Source organism: Miniopterus schreibersii (genome assembly GCF_964146895.1).
Source record: "Miniopterus schreibersii genome assembly, chromosome: X".
Lineage (NCBI taxonomy): Eukaryota > Metazoa > Chordata > Mammalia > Chiroptera > Miniopteridae > Miniopterus > Miniopterus schreibersii.
The window spans coordinates 10218057-10245436 of record NC_138104.1 but is presented as its reverse complement, the minus strand read 5'-3'; the positions used below and the strand labels follow the sequence as shown (position 1 = coordinate 10245436).

The window sequence follows — 27380 nt, the reverse complement described above, 5'->3', positions numbered from 1 at the left end:
GCAGAGCTGGGATTTAGTCCCAGGTTGCATCAACCCTCTAGTCCATGTTTGTAATCACCATATTAGACTATACATCATTTTGGGATAATATGGGAGAAATTTTATCAGTGTTTACAAGGCTATTTTCTAATAAAAAGTAATCAAAATGAGTGAAATTAATTTTTTAGGAGTTAGAGACCAAATTGTCTCACTGAGTCTTTGAAGTGATGAAATGAGAGAGAAAAAAAAAGCTCATCATTTTAAAATTGCACTTAAATTGCAGAACTCTCCTTATGTGGAATGGTTTCAAAATCAAGGTAAGAGAACAAAACAAGAAAATGTTTCCAAAGTCTTGCTTTTCAGAGGTTTGCAAAAGACCACTGGAAGGGCTAAAAGACACAGTATAATGTGCACTGTCAAAATTCTTTGAAGTCTAGCTGAGGAGATGCAATTTTCGGTGCAAAGATCTCTGATGTAATTTGCATGTTCTAATTAAACTCCATGGTGATAGTAAAATAAAGGTAAGCATTCCTTCACACATTTTGCTAATAGGAAAGGTGAAATATTAATGTGATATTGTTTGTCACACATGAAGACAATGGTAGCATAAGTAATAGGAATATGGGGCTCTTAGTGCCAGAAGAGACTACCTGTTTACAATTTGTGATTTCCAAGCAGCAATAAGCTTTGTTCTAGATAATTCTAAGGCATACAATTAAAAAATTATTGCACAATTTTTAGGTGGAGGTGGGCAAAGGGGCGGAAAATGGGGCCAGAAAGAGACTTTGCTTGGGGCAATGGGCGCATGATGAGGCGTGCAGATGATGTCTTACTGAATTTACACTTAAAACATATTGTTTTGCAAACCAATGTCACCCCAATAAATTAAAAAAAAACTATTGCACAATTTAAGTTGTAAGGAAAATGGCTGGTAGTCTGGCAAGACAGAAGAGGATAGTACACTTACTCAGAAGTACTACTCCTTTACTGTTATGAGGACAGCTGTTGGTATCTTTTAAATTATAGGCTCACTGTGGTGATGACTGCATGAAACTTCTAGATATTGAACACCTATTACACAACGTTGTACTTATGCAGTTGCAGTTAGATGCACTTATTTAGTTTACTTTTTATAACAGGAAAAACGTGCAGGTATACTCACTCATATAAATGACTGTGATAACATAACAAAATAAAAGCAAATTGGTATTATATGCCCAAAGCATTGATACTTAAAAACCCATAACACCCCCGCTTCCATCCAAATCAAGGGAAGGACTCCTGCCATTCCTTCTAAAAGGCTGTATTATTCAGCATTGTATTGACTAGATACTTATGCACCAGCACTTTTTCATATCTAAGTATCTGTGGTTCTTCATAAGGGCCCTGAGGCCCTGTCCAGATCCCAAAGTAGATTATGTTCAGTGTAGTTTTATTAAGTATTTTTCACAAAGTGCTCATTTTCTGAAAATTGGTGATCCATTGCTACCGCTGTATTAACCAGAGTATTTCATTTACCACAACACAGAATCCCTTCCTCATGTATGCCAGAGAACAGAGCACCAAGAATTATAAGAGATTTGCTATTCTACTTGCTTGCAGGGGGCCCTTTTACATGTGAGGAGCTGATGCTATTCTTTCAAAAAGCTCAGAAAACCAAAATGTGTTTACCTGTTGCATTCCTTGCAGGGCTTGTTGCAGGAGTTTCAACTGCTGTTCCTTGCTTGGGTCATCGTCTCTTTGGGCTTTGCCTTGTTCTTGCTTAAGCAGTTCTACTTCATTCCGATAAGCATCGAGCTGCCAACGGAGGCTGTCATTTTCTTCCTTCAGAGCTTCTGCCTGTGATACTAAGGCTAAACAATCAATATAAAGTAGTGAAACCATATATGCAGATTCCTTTGTGCTTCATCTTATTAACATGAAAACTTGGTATTTTAAATGACATGCATAAAAAGCCTCTCAACGAGAAACTTTAGGTCTGAGTTGGCCATGGCAGCAAGGGATGGGCACAAAAGCACACAGGTCCATTTTTGCAACTGAATACAGGATTCCAACACATGAAAGTCCTCATCGTGCTTCATATTCTTCACCCCAAATATAACTAAGATATTTTCAGGTAACATCAGCTACTTTTCTTTGAATTGCAGCAAATGATATGAGCTCTGTAATAAGAAAATATAGAGCTAATTGTCTTGAACTGATGACGGTCCACACAATATTTCTGCTGATAGTTGTTTTAAAAAATGTAGCCTTGACTGATCCTATAGAAGAAAAGTAGATATAAAAACTAAAACACAAGACTTTGGTTTTTAGTATAGCTTAGAAGTTGCCACTCCATCCTAACAACATGTAAAAAGCTGAACAAACTGAAAAAATCAACAACTCTTCTTAGATTCATAAGAGCAGTGAAATAATAGGGCAAACTGCTATCCCCAAAACTGGGGAGAGAGATGGGTGAATACAGAATATCTTAACTTATCAGACCAGAAACCCATGAGCAGAAACCTCCACAGGAACCAGTGCCAAAGTAAGAAAATCTAAACTATAATTGGCAAATTGCTGGAGGCACCATATGGACAAGTCTGAGACTTAAAATGTCAAGGGGGTCCCAGTCATAGTGAGGCCCCTACACTTTTATGAGTTTTATCTCCAGGAGCTCAACAAGGTCCTCACAGTAAGTATCTGAGAAAAATCCCCTTGTATTTCCAGGAGGGGGTTGGAAATAGAAAACATTTTGTGTGCCCAAACATTCTGTTCTTAAAAAGGCCTGACTTCAGAAGAAACTATTTTATCAGAGTCTAACCTGCTTTGGTTTTACCAGAGCCTGAATCACCTGGGGAAGGAAAATATCCAACTCTAGCCCCCTCTTCTCATCCTGTTCTACCTAAGGGGGGAGAAATAAACCAAGAAAAACTTGTAAAGTTCACAGTCCAGAGGTACAGGCTCACTAAAGGACTGAGATCTAATCATAGGACTATGGAATGATTCCCCTCCCCCACACCTTACTGCTGCACTACTTAAGTCCTATTTACTAGAGTTCCTTTTACCTAGTACAACATGTCCAGATTTCAACCAAAAAAATTACAAGGAATACTAAAAGGTGAAAAACAATTTGAAGAGACTAAACAGGGATCAGAATCAGAGTCAGATATAGCAGGAAAGTTGGAATGATCAGACTTTGAGTTTAAAACAACTATGATTAGTATGCTAGGCTTTAATGGAAAAAGTAGGCAACATGCAAAAACAGAGTAATGGAAGTAGAGTAATGGAAATTCTAAGAAAGAACCAAATAGATATCTAGAAATAAAAAACATTGTAACAGAAATGAAAAATACTCTTGACATGTTTATTAATAGACTGGACAAGCTGTGGGGGAAAAAACCCTCTGAGCTCGAGAACATGATGATAGAAACTACCTAAACTGAAAAGCAAAGAGAAAAAAAGACTGAAGAAAACCCCAAACAGAATATTCAAAAACAGTGGAACAACTAACTACAAAAGATGTAGCACACATGAAATGAGAATATCAAAAGGGAAAGAAAGGAACAGAAGCAATATTTGAAGCAATAATGGCTGAAAATTTCCCCGAATTAATGTCAGACATCAAACCACAGACCCAGGACGCTCAGAGAACATCAAACATGACAAATGCCAAAAAACTAGACCTGAACAGACATCTCATCAAAGGTAGACCGATGTCAAGTAAGTGCCATCATATGTCATTAGAGAATTGCAAATTATAAACCACAATGTGATATTACTACACACCTAATAGAATTGCCAAAATCCAAAAGAAAGACAATGCCAAGTGCTGGTGAGGGTGTGGAGCAAACAGGAACTCTCCTTTACTGCTGGTGGGAATGCAAAATGGTGCAGCCATTGTGGAAAAGTTTGGTAGTTTCTTATAAAATTACACATACTCTTACATATAATCCAGCAATCATGGTCCTTGGCATTTACCCAAGTGAACTGAAAACTTATGTCTCCACCAAAACCTGTACATGGATTTTATAGCAGCTTTATTCATAATAGCCAAAACTTGGAAATAACCACAATATTCTTTAGTAGGTGAATGGATAACCTAACTGTGGTATATCAAGACAATGGACTATTACTCAGTACTAAAAAGAAATGAGGAATCAAGACATGCAAAGACCTGGAGAAAAAAAATAAATGCATATTACTAAGTGAAAGAAACCAATTAGAAGGTCCACATACTGTATGATTCCAACTATACGACGTTCTGGAAAAGGGAAAACTATGGGCACAGTGAAAAGATCAGTGGTTCCAGAGTTTAGAGAGGGGAGGGAAGGATGAACAATCAGAGCACAGAGGATATTTAGGGCAGTGAAACTATTCTGTATGATACTGTAATGGTGAATACATACATTTTGAACATCTGTCCAAACATATACAATGGACAACTCCAAGAGTGAACTCTAATGCAAACTATGGACTTTGGGTGATAAGACATATTCACTGATTGTAACAAATGTACACCTGTGCTGCGGGATGTCAATAATGGTGGAGGCTGTGTGTGTGCAAGGGTAGGGGGTATTTGGGAACTCTGTACTTCCTGTTCAATTTTGTTGTGAACCTAAAGCTGCTTCAAAATTTAAAGTTTATTAATTTTAACAAGAACCTAAGACACCCGGGAAAACCTAGGTTAAATTTAATTATTTATGGTTCTGAAACATTTTTCAAGGTCAAAAATCATAAAGTTATTTCAAAAATATTTAATCAGAGGAGAGTACCTTTCATGTTCCAGAATTATAACTATGGAAAAAATTGAGATTCCACTAATGTCTATTGTTTACACTCCAAATTAATGGAAAAATTTGTAGTTTATTCCATTTTTGATTCTTAACAGAATATAGGCCCGGAAAAGAGACATTATCAAAATGGATCAAAATTACAAATCTGTATATTAAATATATAAGAATGTTGAAAGGCAATTTGACAAAGGTGGGGATTTTGTCAGCTACTTATGGGAAGGGACTTTGGGTAGAAAAAAGTAAAAGAAAGTAATGAAAATAAAATCTTCAAGGTTGTTTGTTATAAATGGTGAAACAAGAGTTTTCTAAAGGGATTTCTAGAGGTATTCTAAAGACAAGATTTATCCTCTACATAATGAATGAAAAAAAGTTGTGCTTTACAAAGATTAAATATACAGAAGAAAGCCATATTCTGAGGGTAAATATTCCTTAGTCCTAAAAGGAACGTGTCTCTTAGGGAGGTGCTAGGTTTAACTCAATGCCTTTAACTAGAGGATTTTCCTAAAACAATCAGGTACTGATGTAGGATGGTGTGATCAGACAGTCTATCCAAAGCAGAGAATGTCAATGTATCAGGAAGGGTTTTGGTGAGAAATATTTTCTGGTAGTGTTGAGACATGATTCTCTGTCCACATTTGTTTTCTGTGTATGGCCATGCAATTATCCTGATATGGCTGCTTTAAAACTTAAATTTTTGTTTAAAAAAATTACAAAAGACCTTTGGCATGACACATTCAATTTATGTTTGGTTTTAATTTCTGCTGCAATCACAAAGATTTTGTGTCTTTGAAGAGAAAACTGTTACACACAGACTTGGACTCATAGCACTCCAAATAATAGATATCCTTGTCATCTCTCCCAGCATCTGGGATACTTGTCATCATATAGCATGTTCCTAACAATCACAATACCAAAAGAAGATGCTAAAAGTGAAGATGACTATATATAGAAAACTATATGGAAAAAGGGACATTAACTATCTGCCAAACAAGGAAAGAAATATTTTATTTGCTTGCTGGGTCAGTACCAAGGATAGCATCTTGAGCTGGAGTTTGGCTGAATAGCACAGAGGTTAGTTACTCTGTAAATCAAGTGACTGCTACAGATGGAGTTATTTATTTCTGCTTCAGTTTGCATGTTTGTCCTCTGGCAAGCCACATGACTCAATACAAAATAGTAGTATTTCATCTTCTTCCTTTTGTTTCTTTTTGTACAACAGGCCAGTAATCATGCTCAAGTCCTACAAGTCATGTGGAGAAACATGGAAAGGAAAGGGCAGCAATCTAGGAGGATGGTTAGAGGCATATTCTCAGTTTAAAAGTGAAAATATTTTCCCTCTGAGAAAACAAGGAGGAGCGGATGCTTCCTTCCTGGGGAAAAGGGCATGCTGATGAGCAGAGATGGGTACTTGCTGACAGGAAGGAGCAGATAATAATCTGGGTCTGTCACTAAGCAAAAGAAAATGTGATCTCCTATAACGCTACTAGGGGACCCCACTCACAAAATGTATTCCCACTCTCTGAAATGTTTTTTTCCATTTTAATGAGGAAGCCAAGCCTTTACTTTTACTGAGTATTAATTGGGCCCATTTCTGAAGTTGGAGTTCTTTGTATATTGCCATAACATTAAAAAGTTCAATATTGCCTTTATTTTTTTATTTTTATTTTTTTCAATATTGCCTTTAAATAATATGTTTGAGTAGGTGAATCCATCAGTTCTGATACTATAGAGCATAATACAGTAAATTAATTCATATCCTGCCACCATTAGTTCTTGGCTTCTCCTTTTTTACTATTTGATATGTGGGAAAAACATCCCTCTTTATGGGGATTTCTCCTCAGTTCTGATGACTGTCAGTTCATCATAGAAATATGGAAGTATGAAGGCTGCTGTGAACTCCTTCTTTTAGAGGAGCCACTCAGAGCAAAACCCCAGGGATGTTTTTCCATAACAAAACAATCTAAAAGAATTTTGTGCCATTAAAATACTAATGCCTAAGTTTCTTCAATGGTACAAAGAAAACAAATTAATGGAAGTAAATTCAGAGGGTTGGCTCTTACAAAGCCAGATTACAAGAGATGCTAAAAAAAATGTCACCAGCCCGGCCAGCATGGCTCAACAGTTGAACATTGACCTATGATCCAGGAGATCAGTTTGATTCCCTGTGTTGCGGGCTTAATCCCAAGTAGGGGGCATGCAGGAGGCAGCCCATCAATGTCTCTCTCTCATCATTGATGTTTCTCTCTCTCTCTTCCTCTCTCTGAAATCAATGAAGACATTAAAAAAAAGTCACCAAATTTTAGAAGGAAGGTGCTAAGAAATGTTACCAAATTAGAGAAGGGAAAATGGGCCACATTTCCCTAAAGGTTCATAAAAATTTGAACTGGAGTGATGCACAAAGAGAAAATGCCAAAAAGAACAAAGAGTGGGAAGAAAGAGATGGAGATGATAAGAGCACAATCCATTGGGAGTGGCTATAGGCCAGTTCAGGTAAAATCTCAAGTGAGTTTCCTGTCTCATAATACTTTTCTTTTCTTGCCTCTGCAGGTTATTACTCCAATCAGGCTTCTATCAGCATGGATGCACCTGGGACCTCATTGTTTCTACTCAGATCTCTAAGTCCCCTCTTCGACACAGCATCTTCATCTATGAATTATTTCACTGCCCCGCATCACCCTGAGACACCACTCTCTTCCTCACTGGAACCGTTAATCTCTAGGAGTGGCCAACTTCACCCGGTCCATTAATTGCTTTCTGTCTAAACAGATTCCACTGCAAACTACTTAGTACATCAAACTTCCTGAAAACCTTTGGCAGGGTTTACTATGTCAATCTTAACTCATGATCACTTGACTCAAGTTTCTTTGCTCCTTATCTTGGGCTGCAGAAGACTTATAGGAAGTTGTAGAGCTGGGCATTCCTGGTCAATACAGATTCAAGTTGGTCCTTGCTGATGGGTCTTTCACCTCTGACTGATTTCTCCTTTCCGTACTTCCAATACAAATCCTCCCAGAGCATATATAAGAGATATGCTCATTTCTCCTCAGGGACTAATTTTCAAATCATTTCTCTAATCAATGGATAATGAATCTCTTGCTATATGGAGAAGCATGGGCTTCATGAGCTTCACCTCTCTTATTTCAGAGGAAGAGGGTTCTCCTATCTCTGAAGCAAACTACACCTGAACTTGGATCACTTCCCATTCTTCTCCTGGATTCCACTTCTATAATTACTCATGAATACTCCTTTATTCTCATGTATCTTCAACCTCACACTCTCCTTCTCATCTATTTAACACAAACAACAACTTAACTAACTTCGTTACGAATTTTAGTCACCATTTATAATGCTTGTATTTGTTTTTGCTCAGTACCCAACTTATTCACCTGTGATCTTTGTCTACTTTCTCTCCTTAATGTCAAATTTCTCGCAACTACCTCTATTACTCTACTAAAATAGCTCTTGCTCAACACTGTTCTCAATTCATTCCTTTTTTATAATATCTAATAATGTTGATTATTCCTTACTTCTATAAATTCTTCTTGTGGGCTCTATAATCCAATGCTTTTCTAGTTTTCTTCCAGTCTCTCAGACTGCCCTTTTAAAAAATATTTATTTTATTTTTATTGATTTTTAGAGAGAGAGGAAGGGAGAGGGATAGAGAAATAGAAACATCGATGAGAGAGAAACATTGATTGGCTGCCTCCTCCCCACCCCCTACTGGGGATCCAGCCCACAACCCAGGCATGTGCTCTGACCAGGAATCGAACCCATGACCTCTTGGTTCATGGGTCAACGCTCAACCACTGAGCAAAACCAGCCTAGAGACTGCCCTTTATCTAACTCCTGTGAAAACTCCTCTTCCTTTTCTTTTCCCCTACTGGGCGCAGCCCCCAAAGTTCTACATTCAGCCCTTTGCTCTTCTTTCTCACTTGTCTTTCAGACTCATTTATTGATATCCTCCGGGCTTTAGCCAACACTTCTATACTATCATTTTCTACTTCTTCTACTTTCTTCAACCCTGATTTGTATACAAATCCTTTATATTAATTTCCTAACCATCAGCTCTGAAGCTGATCTCATCATATTCTGCAAATCAGTTCCATCCATCAGTCCATTCCTGTCAGTTCTACTGTAATGGATTGAATTTGACTCCCCCCTCCAAAGATATGTTGCAGCCCTCAGAATGGGACTTTATTTGGAAATAGACTTTTTGCAGAGGCAATCAAGTTAAAATGAGGTCATTAGGGTGGGTTTCTAGACTTATATGATTGATGTCCTTATAGAAAGGGGAAATTTGGACACAGAGACAGACATACACACAGAAAGAATGTCATGTGAACATGAAGGCAGATTGGGGTGATGCACCTGCAAGCCATGGAAGGTCAAAGATTGCCAGCAAACCACCAGAAGCTAGGAGAGAAACATGGGACAGATTTTCTCTCACAGCCCTCAGAAGGAACCAACCCTGCTGACATCTTGATCTCAGATTTCTAGCCTCCAGAACTAAGTGTGAGAAAATAAATCCCTGTAGTTTCAACCACTCCGTTTGTGGTACTTTATTATAACAGTCTTAGCGAACTAATACAACTACTAAACTTCCAATCTCCCAGACTAGAAAACCTAGACTCATTTTGGGTTTTTTCCTTTCCTTCATCATCTATATACAATCTGGTACCATAGATTTTCATGACTCCCAGCATCTTTAATTTCATACTTTCTATTGTTTCCTTTTCTTCTACCATTTAAAAAATCAGTTTCTGTTGCCTTTACTCTTGTCCCAACCTTCATCATGTCATATCTCAGTTCCTATAAAAGTCTCTGGCTGGTCTCTCTTAATCCAAAATTATCTCCTAAAATATGCAATTCATGTTGCTTTTATCATATAACTAGTGCCATGGTTGAGACATGCTTATAGAGCCATATTGCCTACTAGGCCAAATCTCACCTTGACATTCATGGTTCCCATAATCTGTACCCATCTTATCTGCTCCACCTTTTACTCCCCTATGCATATCATCCTTATTTCCATCTTTGAGCCCTGCTCCTTCTCTTCCCTCTCTGCATCAAGATGCTTTCTTACTTTCCCCCTCTTATCCAAAACTATTCATCTTTCAAGGCCCTGATCAACTTTTGCTGACTGTGACTACTCTGACCAGCGCTAATAATCTCTTGCCTTTTACTGCACTCTAATCAGTAACTTCAAGGTTAGCACCAAGTGGTATTTTTTAGATTTTATGTGGCTTTACATATATTAAATCTCTATTTCCATCAGTTTAGAGGACATAGTGCTTGTTAATTAATTGAAAAATCCTGAAGCTGGAATAATGGGGGGTTGGAAGAGAGAAGGAAGGAGACTGGATACCAAGAGAAGAGAAAACTTGGCTAGAATAATGAAGGAGAATTAGTCTAAGTCAATGATTGCCAACTGTGCTCTCTGGACAACAAGCATCTAAATCATTTAGGATGCCTGGTAAAATGCAGATTCCCAAACCCCATTACAGACCTATTGAATCAAACTCTATAGCCCAGAAATAAAAAATTTTGAAGGGAATCCAATGATTCTTATATATACCAAATCTGAGAACCACTAGTTTAAGTGAACAAGGCAAACGATAGATCCTGAAAGGGAACAGCTCTTCTTATGTTTACTGGGTACATGTACTTTCCATCATGGCTAATAATAGAATGAAATAGTTTCACACTATCATGATTTGCTTTGACTTGATTCTCCCTCTTCAATATGTTGCTTTGAGCATAGAAGTCTTTTCTTTTATGGCAAGAGTATTTCCAACAGTGTAACACAAAAATGGACTGGCTACTATAGAGTACCTTGAAGAACAGAAATTCTGTGGCACTCCAAGGAAATGTAACTGACACTGCTAGGCCTGCTTTGACTCTTAGTGTGTCTGGGAAGTAAAGTTTAACCAGAAACATGCTATACGCTCCTGGAATTCAACTTTGGTAGCACAGAAAGAGAAAAAAAAATCAACTTGGAGATCTAGTTGCTTAAGCTTTTAATTAGAACCAAGTGATAACTAAAACATGTAGCTAATTTAGATAAAAACTGAGGACCTGCTTACTGGCTCATAGTGAACAGGATTTCGGCAGTTGAATACTACGGAAGCAAGATAACAAAATTAGATACGATCTAGGGGAAGAAAAATGCGCAAAAGTCCTTGAATTAAAATGAATTGAAACCTTCTGGGAGAAAAGCTATTTGGTAAGCCCCATTAAGTCTATTGTAGATAGCTTTATTTGACAAAGCATCCTGGCATGTGGAACAGGAAAGAAAACAGCTATAAGATGATCTGTCAGGGAGTTTCTCGTTTCTAAACGAATAAGATTCTGTGCAGTAGCCAATACAGCTTTTAACTCAAAAGAGATACAGAAGCAAAATGCAATTATATAACCCTAGTAAGTGCATTCAGTCTGACTCTCCCATACAACAACTCTACTCCTCTAATAACTCTTTAAATTCAGCAATTTATCAAGTAGATGCTCAAACTTATGGTTGCATTCATTTCAGGGTAACACTGGATTAACACTGTATACAATACTGCAGGATTCTTAGGTGGAGGCAATTCTACAAGTCAAAAAATTAATCATCTCTAAAACATCTTAAGTACTTAAATAATTTGAATAGCTCAATTATCATTAAACTCTTTTGTTTATTTTTGGTTATAAGTTTATAGTATGTGTTTGAAGTAATTAGTTAACTGTTCTGAAAATGCTAAGTATTCACTGATTATTTAATGTATATGTGGGTTTAGATGTTTAGGGATATAACATATGGCATAAATAGAGGAAATTCAGGTGTAACAGCTAACAAATACCTTTGAAAAAGTCTGACTTGGTAGTTTTCTTTCCTTAAGATTTTCTGTTCATGGAGTGAAGATTATAGGACCACTAAAGTGGATATAGAACTGCTGACTTCAATATGCAACTACTGGAACAAAGAAATTCTGATTTTCATTATAACCAATCTAGTTTCTCTCTCTCTCTCTCTCTCTCTCTCTCTCTCTCTCTCTCTCTCTCTCTCTCTCTCTCTCACACACACACACACACACACACACACACACAGTAGAGACAGCATACTACTATATCTCTAATGTCTAGCACAGTTCTTGGCATGTAATAGTTATGAAATGAATGAATTAATAAAATCTCTGTTAGATGGTGTTTGTAATGTACTTCTTACAAGTATGGAAGCTGAGGCTCAGTGACAAAGAACGTTTTATGTCAAGAAGAACAGAGTTGGCTCATTTGCTCTTGAGCTCTCCCCTATGTGTGGTACTCCTTGCACTGTAGAGCAATTGTTTGTGTGCTTTTTTATTTCCTCCACTAGAGTAATAGTTTCCAGATGTTTCCCTCTCCCCCCCACCACCATTGACCCCCTCCTCCTTGCTCCTGCTCCCTCCCCAGGCCTTCACCGCAATAAAGATAGCTATTTAAAAAATAAAAATAAGATAAAAAATATCTCAGTATCTCCAAAAAAAAAAAAATGGAGTTGGGACTAGAACTCAGGTGTTCTAACTTTAGGGCCGATGCTTTGTCCACTGTACATTTTTTACTTCTAATATTTTCTGGAGTGGTTTACCTGAAAACACTGGTCTTTCAGCCTATATTTTAATCTCCCCCATGGTCATCTCCCTCCAAGATAGTTTGCTATGAAATTGAAGAGTGGTGTGTTATACTGTTAAACAGGTTTGCTTTATGAGTTCTACTGGAGACCTACACTATGGCTTCTGTCTCCCAGACAAGTCGTTGTAGACTCCTGTTTGGTTCCTAATAAACCTCCAAGTAACCACAATGGAAGGAAGCAGATAGGTAGACTCATGTATTAGAGACATTTCCCTTTAGCTGGTAGATTCTCTTTTAAATTTGTGATTTTTAAAGAGAAAGATTTAATTTTTATACAGATACATTTATCAAAAATATTTTTTTATGATTTCTATCTTTGGAAACCTTTATCCCAAATTATGTAACCAACTCTTATATTTCCCAGAATTTCTTTTGCTATATGTATTTTTTTTACATTTGAATCTCAAATTCATCTGTTATTAATTTTGGTGTAAGGTATAAGTGATGTAGGGATCTAGCTATTTTTCCTAAAAGTTTGGCTAGTTATCTATTTATGCATATGTTGTCTTGTAATTTCTACTGTAGAACATATTATTAATAAATCCAAACCAAACACAGAACAATGCTTCTAGGAAAAGAAAGTCTAGTTTTAATTAGGTACTGTGACGAAAGATGGGGGATAAATGGAGACAATCCTGTACAGAAAATCCTGTACTCACAGGGCTGGTATTCAGCCAGTTTGTACTTATATGACCTCACAAATTGTTTCTAGCTAGTTTCAATTTGATGGGTTTGTGCCCATCACTTACTGGGTATTAACGGTTTTAAAATATCCTCCCTGCAAGTAGATGTTATTTAAATAAAACAAAGCAGAATTATCTTTACCTGATTCCTCAGTTTCTTTTGTTTCTGTTGTTTCTTCTATTTCATCATCAGACATCTCCATTTCTTCTTCTCTCCTGATTCCCATTAATTCATCATTATGTATGTTACGAATTTCCTAAAGTTAAAAGGTATGCTTTTTAGGTGGGAAAGCCTTGAAAATGTTGAGAAAATAAACAGAGTTAAGGATAAGATAAAGCAGGTTTTTTGACATGTAACAAAATTTCAGAGCACTCTTAAGGCAAAGGCAAAGGGATATATTGAGGCTGAAATCATCTCAGTAGAACAAAGCAGACTTTGTACACTGTTTTGCATTAGGTTTCCTTTCCATACCCAGAGCTCTGGCAGTTGATAATTCTTGTATCCCTCTCATATCAGAAAGTACTCTTTTTCTAAAAATATATCTTTATTGATTTCAGAGAGGAAAGGAGAGGGAGAGAGAGACAGAAACATCAATGATGAGAGAGTCATTGATCGAGCCCGCAACCCGGGCATGTGCCCTGACCGGGAATTGAATCCTGATCGCCTGGATCCTAGGTCGACGCTCAATGGCTGAGCCACTCCTGGCCGGGCCAGAAAGTACTCTTAATCAAACTTTTGCAGGTTTAGAAGTTACAGCAAAAATGAGTGGTCAAGAACGAGCTTCTACCAGATCACCCCTTCCATAGATAATAATACTTTGTATACAAGACACAAAACCAAACCAAACCAAATCAAACCCTTAATGGCATTGGAGAGTGAACAAAAGCAGGCATATTCTGAAGAGGAGCTGACACTTGGAAGAAGGGAGTGGGTCTCTCAGTTTTTAAGGGCCTTTTAGTCTGGGAGCAGACTACCTCACAGGGTAGCTAAATTTTTAATAGAAAAACCACAGTCTTTATATCTTAAAGAAATCAAGGAAGAGTTCAGAGCACCCATAGTCTCAGAAAGAAGACAGTCAAACATAGAGAAATTCAAATTCTGTGTATAAGATCTGTTCAAATTTCTTCACGACTCCTGGATTATTAAAGCACAGTGTAGATTCCAAACAACACAGCTAAGGCTAAAATAGGTGAACTGAGATTTGAGCTGCCATTTAAGACAGAGAATTTTCAACTTTACTCTAATGAAGAAAATTAGCCATTAAAACAAAGGAAAACAAAGTCAACATTCTTTGGAAGAACATAAAAGAATCCTGAGTCTTAAAAGAGAAAATATTCATAATATGCAGAAAAAGCCCCAAATTATTTGACATGTAAAGAACTAGTATGAGACGATCAATTTTCAAGAGAAAAGACAATCAACAGAGACCAAACTTGAAACCTACTGGATATGGCATTTACCAACAAGGAGTTAAAGCAGCTATTACAATTATTTCAATGATGTAAATAAAATATGCTTATGATGAATGAAAAGATAGAAAACCTTAGCTGAGAAATAGAAAATTTTAAAAAGAACCAAATGGAAATTCTAAAATGGAAAAATACAATACCTGAAGATATCTGAAATGAAGTAATTGGATGAACTTACCAGTACAATGATGATGACAGAATAAAGAGAGAACTTAAAGAGAATAATACAAATTTATCCAATCTGAAGAACAGAGAGAAACCAACCGGAATCACAGAAATAGGAGAGATTAAATCATTCAAAACCTTTGAAGAAAAAATAGCTGAAGATTCTCAAATTTGATGAAAGACATTAATCTATATATTCAAAGAACTCAGTGAATCCCAAGCAGGATATGTGTGGAAAAAGGTATGTCTAGGAACACCACAGAAAAACTGCTGACAACTAAACATAAAGAGAAACTCTTTAAATTTATTGCAATAATCATTTCATGATATATGTAATTAAAGTAATCAATTACATTTTAAACTTATACAGTGCTGTATATAGTTTATGTTTTAGTAAAACTTCAAAAAAGAGAAATCTTCAAAGCAGCCAGAAAAACAACACATTAAATGCAGGGGAACAACAATTTGAATATTTTGATGTTTTTCAGAAACAAAAAAGGCCAGAGGTCAGGAGAACAATACCTTTAAAGTGCAAGAGAAAATAAAAATATCTGTTTATTCAGAATTCTATATTCACAGAAAATATCTTTCAAGAATGAAGATGAGATAAATATATTTTCAGACAAATGTAAATGCAAGAATTTGTCACCCAAAGATCTGCACCATAAGAAATGCTGAAGAAAGTTCTTCAGGCTGAAGGGAAATGCTACCAGATGTAAATGCAGGTCTTCAGGAAGGCATGAAAACACTGGAAATGATCAAGATCACACAGGGAAAGTCACTTTTTAAAAAAGAGTAAATATGAGAATTATGTATTTTGGAGCAGCTTGTAATCATTTAGAGGCCATTTGGTGTGTGTTAGAGGCTCCTTAGCACTGAGCTGTGAATTCCTTGCCAGGTTAGCCCCAAATGAGCCATAGCACAGGAAATATCCAAAGTTGTCTGATGAAAACTGCTTCCATTTAGAGGGATTATAAATATTTCAAATAGATTTCTAAATAATTAATGCCATAGTTAATCACTATCTAAACTAATATTCTCCTTTGTTATTCCTTTTATCAGGAAAAATAATGATTTCTATATCAAGTTAAGTTTTCACTCAAGATAAATAAAAGTACCTTTGAAAAAAGTGAGCTACTCAATATTATCACTGATAGTTAAGAAGTAATAGAAAAACAGAAGTAACAGAAAATAGAAATACTAACATAGCATCCCTCATGTGCTGCAGGGGCATTACATAAAATAGAAGAATATAATGAGTTGCTTGAGAAAAATGAACCTTAAAGGGCTGTGTCAAGAGAGAGATTTGTTATGTCTGATTTAAACCCATTGTCCAGAGAAAAATAAATAAATCGCTCATTTCTAAGAATTCATTCTATGTCATGAGTCTGGATTTCAGTTATCATCAAAGAGCTGTTCCTGGAAAGGTGATTCTAATGAGGTTTGACACTGACAAATTCAAGTATTGTAAAACTTACTGCATCAGGAAAAGTCACGGCTCTCTTAGTTGCCTAACAAAAATGTAAACTGTCAGAGGGTATAAGCAAAGACCAACTCTCAATTCACAAACATGTTGTCTAACTCTAGGAAAGTTATTGTGTTTTTCAGAATAAATTGTGTTCATTCTAGAGAAATGTTCCAGGGCAGGAAGATCTTACTGAGAGCTAAGACATGCCCTGTAGCTGCTCAGCATCCACAAAGCATCTTTCTGTTTCCAGCTGGGCAAGAAAGCGTAATCTCTTAGAAGTATAAAAAGTTTAATAACTAAGTGATACAGCTTATCCAGAGGTATCTCACATCTTTTAAAAACCCCTAGAAATATACCTATTGACAAATTTTACCTCAATGCCTCAAAATACTTCAGGAACAGGAGTTACTGGTTCTTTTAGTTGGTAATGAAATAAAGGTAGGAAAAACTAAGAGGGCACTTGCTCTTAGTTTTTCAGTAGGCAAAGTGGTTAGAACCCTTTAACCACTAGGCAATCTTTCTTAACAACAAAGAAACTAAGACCTGTATCATTGCTCTTCTATAAATATCTCATACCGAGACACATGAATGGAATAGAAAGCAAAGAGAACATCAGAGGTTAAAGGGTACAATACTACAGTGAACATATGGGGAGCATTTAGTAACTGACAGTACCTCTAAGTAAAGCAAGTAAGATTTTAATTCTTTGACAACCTTACCGTAAAAAACACTTGATATCTCAGATACCTGTTTTCTGTATTCTACGGTGAATCGAAAGAGCTCTACTTTGGGAAGCAAACCCTAATAAATACCTTCAGAGCAGAAGGCTGTAAGGTGGGATTTACCTAAGATAGGTACTCCACCTAGCTCCACACAGGTGCAGGCAGGAGGAGGATTTTTTTTTTTTTTAAATTTTGATTAAGAAATTATTATTGGTTCTTTTTTTTTAAAAAAATTATCTTTATTGTTGAAAGCATTACAGATATCCCCTCTTTTCCCCTCCATTGATCCCCTCCATCCCGCATCTGCTCCTCCCCAGGCCTTCACCACACTATTGTGTGTCCATGGGTTATGCATATAAGTTCTTTGATTAATCTCTCCTCACTCACTCCCCCACCCCCACCTTCCCACTGAGATTCATCAGTCTGTTCCATGCTTCTATGTCTCTGGATCTATTTTGTTCCTCAGTCTATTTTGTTTATTAGATTCCACATATGAATGAGATCATGTATAACTGAAACAGGAAGAATCAGAAAACCTAAATAGGCTAATAACAACTGATGAAATTGAAGCAGCAATAAAAAACCTCCAAGGCAAACAAAAGCCCTGGTCCAGACAGCTTCACAGGGGAGCTTTCTAATTCTTTAAGCTATAGGGTTAGATAGTTTACTAAAAATTTTTCTTGCTTTTTGAGGTAGGCCTGTAGTGCTATGAACTTACCCTCTTAGGACTGCTTTCTCTGTGTCCCATAGATTTGGGTTGTTGTGTGTTCATTTTCATTTGTTTCCAGGAAGTTTTTGATTTCTTTCTTGATCTTATTGGTAACCCATTCATTGTTTAATAACGTGTTACTTAGCCTCCATGTGTTTGAATGTTTTTGAGTGTTTTTACTGTAGTTTTACTGATTTCTAATTTCATGCCCTTGTGATCTGAGATGCATAATATGATTTCAATCTTCTTGAACTTGCAGACTGGTTTTGTGTCCTAACATGTGGTCTATCTTTGAGAATGACCCATGTGCACTTGAAAGGAATATATATTCTGCAGCTTTGGGGTGAAATGTTCTGTAAATATGAATTAAATCCATCTGACCTAGTGTGCCATTTAGTCACTGTTTCTGTGTTTACTTTTTATCTGGAATATCTATCCAGTGAAGTCAATGGGGTGTTAAAGTCCACAACTATGACTGTATTGCTGTTGATCTCTCCCTTAAAGTCCTTAAGGTTATTATTGATAGGTCCTTATTTATTGCCATTTTAATTCTTTATGCCTATGTTTCTCTCTCTCTCTATTTCTATTTCTAATTACAGCAGTTCCTCTAACACTTCCTGCAATACTGGTTTGGTGGTGATAAACTCCTTCAGCCTTTTTTTGTTTGGGAAGCTCTTTATTTCACCATCTATTTTGAATGATAGTCTTGCTGGATAGAGTAGTCTTGGTTTCAGATCCTTGTTTTGCATTGCCTTGAATGCTTCATGCCATTCCCTTCTGGCCTATAGAGTTTCTGATAAGAAGTCAGATGACAACCTCATGGGAGCTCCTTTGTAGGTAACAGATTATTTTTCTCTTGCTGCCTTTAAGATTCTTTGTTTGTCTTGAATTTTTGTAATTTTAATTATAACGTGTCTGGGCATGGGCCTCTTTGGATTCTTCTTGCTTGGGACTCTCTGTGCCTCCTGAACTTGAGTGACTTTTTCCTTCACTAGGTTAGTGAAGTTTTCTGCCATTATTTCTTCAAACAGGTTCTCTAACCCTTGCTTACTTTTGACCTCCTCTGGCACTCCTATGATGTGAATATTGTTATGTTTCATGCTGTCCCACAGCTCCCTTAAACTCTCCTGTTTTTTAATTGTTTTTTTCTTTTTGGATTTCTGATTCAGTGATTTTTTTCTACCCTGTCTTCTAAATCACTGATCTGATCCCCCGCTTCCTCTAATCTGCTGTTTATTTCTTCCAATGTATTTTTTATTTCTATGTCATTCCTAATTTTCTTCATAGTTTCCATATCTTTTTTCATGCTGTTGAGCATCCTGACAATCAGTATTCTAAACTCTGTATCTGAGAAATTGCTAATCTCCATTTCCTTCAGCTCTTTTTCTGGAAACTTCTCTTGTTCTTTCATTTGGGGCTTGTTTTTTGTCTCCCCATTTTGGCTGCCTGTTTGGGTTTGTTTCTATGTATTAGGTAGGCCTGCTAGGGCTCTCAGTGTTTTGGGCGGGTTTCTGGTGCAGGCCAATGTCAGACGTTGTTTGTGGCTGGCCGAGTATCCTGTTAGGAGCTATCAACAACTCACAGCTTGAGGTCCTCTTTGTTGGGGCTGGGTGTGTTTGAACTGGACTAAGATGCACAATGAAGTCTACTTTTCCAAGACCTGGGTCCAGATGCAGATCACGCAAAGACTCAAAGCACTCTGAAGTCTGCCTCTGGCTGCAGGCTGATTAATCTGATTCTCTTACTGAGCCTCAGGCTGTAGAAACTTCACAGGGTAGGGACAGATGTTTTCCAGCAGGGTAAGGCAATTGCTTCCTCCTTAGGCAAAAACTGCTTGAAAGGTAAATGTCTACCTCTGCAGTATGGGGAAATGACTTGGCACAGGAATCCAGAGGGGTGCCCTCTGAGCTCTAACTCCAGAGCCAACAACTCTAGATTCTCCTCATACAGCTCCAGTCCACGCTGCCCTCTCTCTGCTGGAACCCAAGGTGAGTGGCTGCACACAAAACTTTGTGAGTTGGCCCTTTAAGAGGGTGCCTGCATTTCCGGCCACCTCTCCCTGGCTGATGGAAACCTTGCTGCTTTTCACAGCCAGATGTTACGTGAGCACCTTTCTCAGTTCTGGTGCTCTTGGTTGGGAAGCCCAGCCTGGGGTTTAGGCCCCAGAGTCCTCATTGGGAACCCCCCACAGCTGAGATATCCCTCCAGACCTTCAGCTGCTGCCTGTGGGAGCCCAGCCAGCCCTCTCGTGCCTCTGCACTTCCTACCAGTCTCTATGTGGTCTCCACTTTTCTTCCTTGGTTATGAGGGTGCTCTCCAGCTTGTCTTCAGTTTCAATTGATTATTTAGAGTTGTTTTCCTATATTTTAGTTGTAATTCCAGTTGGTTCCGGGAGAGTGTTAGTGTAGCTTCCACTCAGTTCGCTGCCATCTTTAATTCCAAGAGGAGGATTCTGAGCCACTGAAGTTCAGGGAACATGAGTAATAGCTGCACCTCCCAAATTTGCTTCCTTTCCCATCCTGACATTTGGATCCAGTACAAAAGCAAAAGAGTGGCAATGGCATGCAAAAACATTTTCCAGAAATTTTCATTTGTAAATCTCTTCCTGAAATTGAATGGGTTATGTCACTGACACACTACATAAAAAAAGGTAAGACAGCCCTCCTAAAGTATCTATACCACTCTCTTGCCTATAGTAGACCTGTGATATTTTTCATTTAAACAGTGAACCGTTAGTGATTTCTGAGTCTGTTCTAATGGTAACTTTTCTGAAGCTCAGAAATACACACACTGCTCCACAATGGAGGACAAAGCACTTTCAACATAGAATAAAACTGAAATCCTAGCCAGAGGAAAATGCATCAAAAGAATCATCTGTGTACCTGTTGACATTCTTGATATATCATAAAGTAAGCAAATCATAAATCATTGCATGTTAATTATCTAAAACTACTATACAGTTTCAAAAAATTTTATGTGGACTTAAATTCATCTTTTATATACTCATATTTTTTATAGAAACTTGATTATCAGAAAAGCAGAATTCTTTGTTAATTGTGTAACAAAATTGTACTTACTCAAATTTTCAGCATTATTAGGACATTTGGTGGGGAAAGGGTGAGATGAAGGAATGAAAAGGAGCAGAGAACAGAGAGTTAGCTTCTACTTTTATGTAGAAATTTGATTCTGTGATATCATTTAATACAATGAAGTAAAGCACAAACAGGTTTTTAATCAACATCTATTATATGATACATAAAGGAAATACAAATTAGGTTGATCCAAATTGTGTTATATGTATTTTGATGGCCAAAAGCCAATAGCTCATGTTAGTGCAAATCAGTCCTAAAACAAGGGTATGCAGATGGCTTGAACATCTATCTGTAAATGGTTCTTCACTGTTTGGAATGGTAGGCCTGGAAATCTAGAGACAAAGTTATTTTAGCAATCACAGTATTTCATTTTACGAGAATGCTAGTAATCAACCAAATTCCTTTTCCTCTGGCTCAATGACATAAATCACATATTAGGGAGCATGCAAGGGGGTATCTTTTAGTGCCTACTGCCATGGCTCTAGTTTCGATATATCATCCAAGGTTTAACTTCTAATCTAGGCCAGTTTTTCAGTGAGGGAAACATGCAGGTTTTAAATGATTTTGTAGGTAAAGAGTTCCCACAACACAGAGAACTGTCATTAAAGTCACTAGACACTAACTTTTAGTAAGGGGAGGGACTTTAGCCTTCTTTTATTAGCCTTTCCAATTGTATCAGTAGGAGCCTCACACACATATAAATCAAGAAAGTAAACCAATGAAAAAGACTCATTAGTAAACTAGTCTGCCTAGCATATGCTACTAAAGTGCTTGCCTAAGCGCTCTACCTTCAGGGACTCTTTATTCTTACTCCACAACTTCTCTTTAACCAGAGTAAGTCAGTGTTGGCTGCTAGGAGGAGGATGCAGACAAGGAATAGGTATCCCTGATTTAGGAGTTGTAGCCTAGGTAAAAAAAAAAAAAGCCAGTCTAGTTGATTAAGTCACTAAATTGCTCTGATTTTCAGTGGGGTGCTATATGGCAGCCTCAATTTAAGAGGGCAGTTTTGTCACTTTCTATAGGATACTTACTTTTAGTCCTCAGAGTTGCCTGTTATCAAGTGAAAGTACTCAGAGGTTAAAAAAGCCACAACTGCCCAGCCGGTGTGGCTCAGCGGTTGAGCATCGACCTATGATCTAGGAGATCATGGTTCAATTCCCTGTCAGGGCACATGCTGGGTTGTGGGCTCCATCCCAAGTCAGGGGCGTGCAGGAGGCAGCCGATCAATCACTCATCATTGATGTTTCCATCTCCCTTTCCCTCTCCCTTCCTCTTTCTAAAATCAATAAAAGATATATACATATTTATTTAAAAAGCTATGATTTAAAGAGGCACCAATAGTCCTGGCCGGTGTGGCTCAGTTGGTTGGGCATCGTCCTGTGCACCGAAAGGTTGCTGGTTCGATTCCAGGTCAGGGCACATGCTCAGGAGACAGCCTATTGATATTTCACTCTCATATGAATGTTTCTCTCTCCCCCCTCTCTAAAAATCAATTTAAAAATCTTTAAAAAAAATAAAGAGGCACCAATATGACACAGAAGAGGTCTTTTAGGTTTAGGGAATACAATGCACAGGAACGTGATGACCTATGCTCCACTCTCAGTTGTTTTACTTATCAAGATTGAGATATCCTAGGCAGATCTTAACTTAGTCCAAACCAACAGGCAGGAAGTATTGTTCTGGGCTTCTAGAAATTCTCTGAGGCACATCATGAAACATGTAGCTCATGGTAAGTCCTGCTAACCATATGGCTTATCCTCCTCACCCTGCCAAGGAAGCTGTGCTACGATATTAGGTGACAGGGTGTATAGCTCTCGGTTGTCCACATACCCAGAGAAATGGTCAGATCGCTGGCATAGCTATCTTTACTGAGAAGGTAATTAAAATGAAAATATATACCCACTAGATAGGTAAGCTTGACGTAACTGTAGAGAGCCTTGATGAATAATATTAATGGAGAATATTTTATTGCAAAGGTATTTACAAGAGTCATGGCCTAGGCAAGTCAAGGCCCCAACCAGAGGTTGCCTTCCTCCTACAAGAGGGCAATACAGCTGCTCCTCCACTTATGATGGGGTTACAACCTGATAAACCCATTGGAAGTTGAAAATTTTGTATGTCAAAAATGCATTTAATACACCCAACCTACCAAATATCATAGCTTAGCCTAGCCTACCTTAAATGTTCTTAGAACACGGTATCTAAAAAAACTCTGGCAACACAGTACACTGTAGAGTATCGGCTGTTTATCCTTGCGATCACGTGGCTGACTGGGAGCTGTGGCTGGCTGCTGCTGGCCAGCATCATGAGAGAATATGGCACCACATATCACCAGCCCAAGAAAAGATCAAAATTAAAAACTTGAAATACAGTTTCTACTGAATATGTATGATTTTCTCACCAGCGTAAAGTAAAAAAAGTCTTAATTTGAACCATTGTAAGCTTGGACCATATTGTACTAGCAGGGCTTCTGGTAATAGGTGGGGCAGTTCAGACAGCTTCTTTCGTCCCCTAAAGGGGATACACATGTATGTGTATTAAAAGGGAAGATGGAGACTTACTACTGCTTTTCTACAATTGTAAGACATTGAGCATTTTTCTTTCAATCTTTATTCTTCCGAACTATTCAAACTACACTAAAGAGTTTGGATATTTTTATTTTAGGGTACTAAACTCCACTCCTCCCCTTGATCACTTTTGCTACCCTTCTAGCTCCCTGAAAGCAAGTACCATCACATCCTGCGTTGCCTGTCATAATGCTTGAGACAGAGAATTGCTCAGTAAACGTTTGAATTGAAATGCTGAATCTTGTTTGTTGAAGCTCAGCAACATGAGGTGCACCCTAGGATTCTAAAATCATTTTGTGCTACAGTAAGACAATAGCTCCCTTTTAAAAATTCCTAATTCCCTTTTAAAAACAATTTAAAGCATTACTGGCTTTTTATGACTCTACCCATCCATTGGGCTGATGTGTTCAGGAATTTCTCCCCAGTGACGCCCAGATCCCTTGCTGAGCCAGAACTGATGGCTCAGAGACAGTATATGAACAGGGTTTGGCTTATTTTCCTCTAAATGCTCTTCACACTTTTTATATTGTTGTCACCCAAACTATGTCATGTATTCTCACGAAGGACAGAACGAATAGATTATTATCTTCATTTTATAGGTTAGAAAACTGAGGTCTGCAAAGATTAAATGACTTGCTCAAGACCACAAGGCAGTTTATATCAGAGTGAGAATTTCTAGTCCTGAATTACCACTTACTAGCTGTGTAATTTTGTGTGCATCACTTTACACTTCTGTCTCAGTTTCCTCACATGTAAAACATGGATACTATACCTACTTATTAGCCCTTGGGGAGTTGTTAATGATAAATTGAAATAATACTATTTATCATTTATATAGCATTTACATTTTTCAAGCTGTCTACACATCTCTTACCTTATTTAAACCTCTAAGACTAGTTTCATTATTAACTCCAATTTACAGGTGAAGAAATAGAGACTGAGAAAGGCTGACTTGCTCAAAGTCATACAGCTATAACATGTCAAAGCTGAGATTTGGATTCATGCCTGAGTCCAAGTTCAGTGTTCTTTCCAACTACACCACATCTACTGGGAGGTAGGTGAGACAACCAATGTGAAAATGCTTTGTAAAATGTAAATGTCTTATGAATGCTATTTAAATGTTAAAGAATATGACAATCTGCATTGATATATACATATACATATATACATATATATATATACACACACACATATATACATATATATATAAAATGGGACTGTTACCAGACTGGCAAGGAGGACTCAGAAACAAAGTTGAAAAAGTTGCTGCATACATAGATCAGACATGTCAGGGCTGAGTAATGAAGCTGCCCATAGGAACAGAAGAACTTGAGATATTTGTAACACCATTTTAAAGACATAAAAGTGAAAAAACCCCTCCCATCTTGCTTTTTAATCTTGGATTCAGAATAGCAACCTAGTCACATCAGACATATTCTAGTGTTATGCTAAAAATGTCACTTCAGCACAAGCAGAGAGGTATGTGTCAACCTTAATCTGAAATCAGAGTCCTCTGTTATCTTTAAAGCTGACACCTATAGAGATGGCTGAGGAGGTTTGATAAAAGAAGCTCAGAAATTTCAATGCTCCAATGTAACGTCAGGCAGCTTCCAGCCGAACTGTCAAGACGCTCTAATAAATGTAAGACAGCCCTAATAATACTAACACTGAATGCACAGGTCAGTAATTATTGTTGTATCCAAGACTAGCTAGCTTAGAGAAGTAAACTTATAATTATCACAGCTACATTTTCACTACTAAGGTTTCTGTTGAGCAGAATGTGCACATTTATTACCCTTTTGGCAGCAGGTGGTCTGGACACAGTGACAGGTGATAGAGCACATCTTAGTGTTTCATTAGGGCCTTGTTGTGACCATGGGAGCTTGGCACTATTTAATTCTGGCTAAAGTCCAAATCAATAACTTGTTCAAGAAAGAAACTGTCTCCCTTAGGGGCTCCAAGAGTAAAAAGTTACCAACCTCAGCTTGTTTGCACCAAACGCTGATGTTTTTACGCTGGGCTTTTGTGAAGTGGTCCCATGCCTTTTGTTTGGAGGCAGAATGGTACACAGCAACTATCTGCTCAACTGCAGCATCAGATCAGCAGTGGAATCAGGTCAGAGTGGCATCCAGGGATGGCAAAAGGAACAAAACACATAAGAGAAGCATCAGGCTTGTTGTATCTTCCTGTATGACACTATTAGACTATGGCTGTATTCGGAAGAGGCTATGTGTGTTGGAGTGCCGTGATTTTATAGGGGACTCAAAGGCAGAGATATCAATATACACAGAGAGAAAAGGGAACTCCAGGAGGTTTGAGGTGAAATGGCGACAAAGTTTTAATACAGGCAGTCTGTATCCATTCAGGCAGGAATGGCAAGGGTCCTGGTGATTTAGTGCTCCTGACTCCGCAGGGCATGGTGTCAAGCAGCAAACTATACCAGCTCTTTTTGACTGCCTGCTTCTTTCATAAACTAGCCCTCCAAAGCAAGCCTGGATGCTTCACTTCAACATAATCCATTCTTCTCCTATTCTGAGCTATGCAATCAAAACCTAAGATGGATGGAATGCATTTTAAGCCTGTCAGGATAGGCTCATTAACTACAGAAATGTAAGTTTTATGAAAGAATACTGTGTAAGTACAGTCTTAGATAGTATTTTTCAGGGTCTCCTAAAATGTCAAAAGAGGAAATGTATACAAATATTTTGGGGCTTTATCCTAACCAGTTTAAGAGAAGGGAAACTTAGACATGACATTTTTGAGAACAGAAAAGGACAAGAACACCTTGGCCAGTGTTCACAGTAAGAAAATCCAGAGGTTTCTATTTCTTTATAGCACAGTTTGTACCCTGTGTACTAATGATTTAAGAATTTATATCGCCATGATACTTGCTCCTGTCTTTTTCTATATCCTTTAGTCTGACAAAAATGTGCTTTCTCCTCCTGGATTCTATGCCCATATATAATTTCAAAATAAAAATGGAAAGTGAAACGATTCCTCCTTAATTCCAATTACATATGAGTCAAGTATGAGAACAGTGGGCCATACTGTTTAAAGGCAAAATCATAAAACTGCACCTTTATTCTTAAGGTAAATAGAGCTCCTTACTCAAAAGATATGAGCGCAGTACAGTGAAGTAAAACATTGCTTGAGAGTTTATCTGATCTGTCTCATTTAAGAGACTGTGGGTAGGTTTAGAGTAGTATTTCTTTTTGAAAAATGGCCATTTCAGTGGCTTCCCATCCTGTTCCACTGTCAATGACATTCAGCAAGGAAACATAGAAGACAGGAAACTAAAAGCAAAAGATTGCAGTAGCAAATTTGGCTTTTATTCAGTCACCTTGGGAAATATGATTATATTAATTACTATAATTTGTTACCTAAAAAGCATATTATATGATAAGAATGATGCAAATCTTACAAATGTTGATGCTACGTTTTAACTTCAGCAACAAAATTCCCAACTTTCATCGAGGCCTGAGGCTGCTTGTAACTTGAGAACAACCCAAAGTAGAAGCACAGGGTTGTGGCATAAGTGTCAGTGTTTGTTTCTAAGGAGCTGAAGGAGATATACCAGAGAAAATAAACATAGGTTCCCCCCATGTAGCCTGTGAAATTGGAACTCAGGCATTTGACAATATGAGACCATAAGGCAGTGAAGGAAACCTTGCTCCTTGACACAGAATGGTGTTGGAGGCTTGGCTCCTGTGCAGAAAAAATGGTGATAAAGTGAGGTACCCTCTCCTCTTTTCAGCAGAACTCTGATTTCCACTCACACTGAATGAGAATTGCAGACAGGGCCTGCTTGAACTTCTCCTTTGCTTCTTCCATGTCTTTCTCGTGGGCAGCTTTCTCATTCACCAGGCGACGGATATGGCTGTTAGCAGACTGGATCATGGAGTAGAAGTTGTTGGCACTGCGACGGTTCACCTCGCCTCGCTCAATCCAAGTGAGCAAGGTCTGCACGGCTTCTGAGAATTTGGAATCATCTGAAAACAAGAATTTATTTTTAGAATCATCAAAAGTAACCAAATCTTGATCTATTTTCCCAACGTGCCGGGAAGGACGCCACCATGACCTTTTGGCAGGGGTTCTTAAATGAACTG

At 37.8% G+C, this 27380-nt stretch overlaps 1 protein-coding gene across 10 annotated transcripts in view; it reads right to left on the bottom strand.

Annotated features, from left to right (window-relative positions):
* Nucleotides 1–27380, bottom strand: part of ENOX2 (ecto-NOX disulfide-thiol exchanger 2) — a 300480-nt gene that overhangs the window by 10471 nt on the left and 262629 nt on the right. For 8 of the 10 annotated variants that reach the window (XM_081126176.1, XM_081126174.1, XM_081126175.1 and 5 more), the window contains 4 exons: nt 27051–27263; nt 25254–25360; nt 13224–13338; nt 1651–1832 (listed from right to left, as the gene is read on the bottom strand). In XM_081126176.1, coding sequence (XP_080982302.1) covers nt 1651–1832; nt 13224–13338; nt 25254–25360; nt 27051–27263 — 617 coding nt within the window. The remainder of the gene's footprint in view (nt 1–1650; nt 1833–13223; nt 13339–25253; nt 25361–27050; nt 27264–27380) is intronic. The other 2 variants (XM_081126177.1, XM_081126173.1) reach the window with 1 other exon arrangement.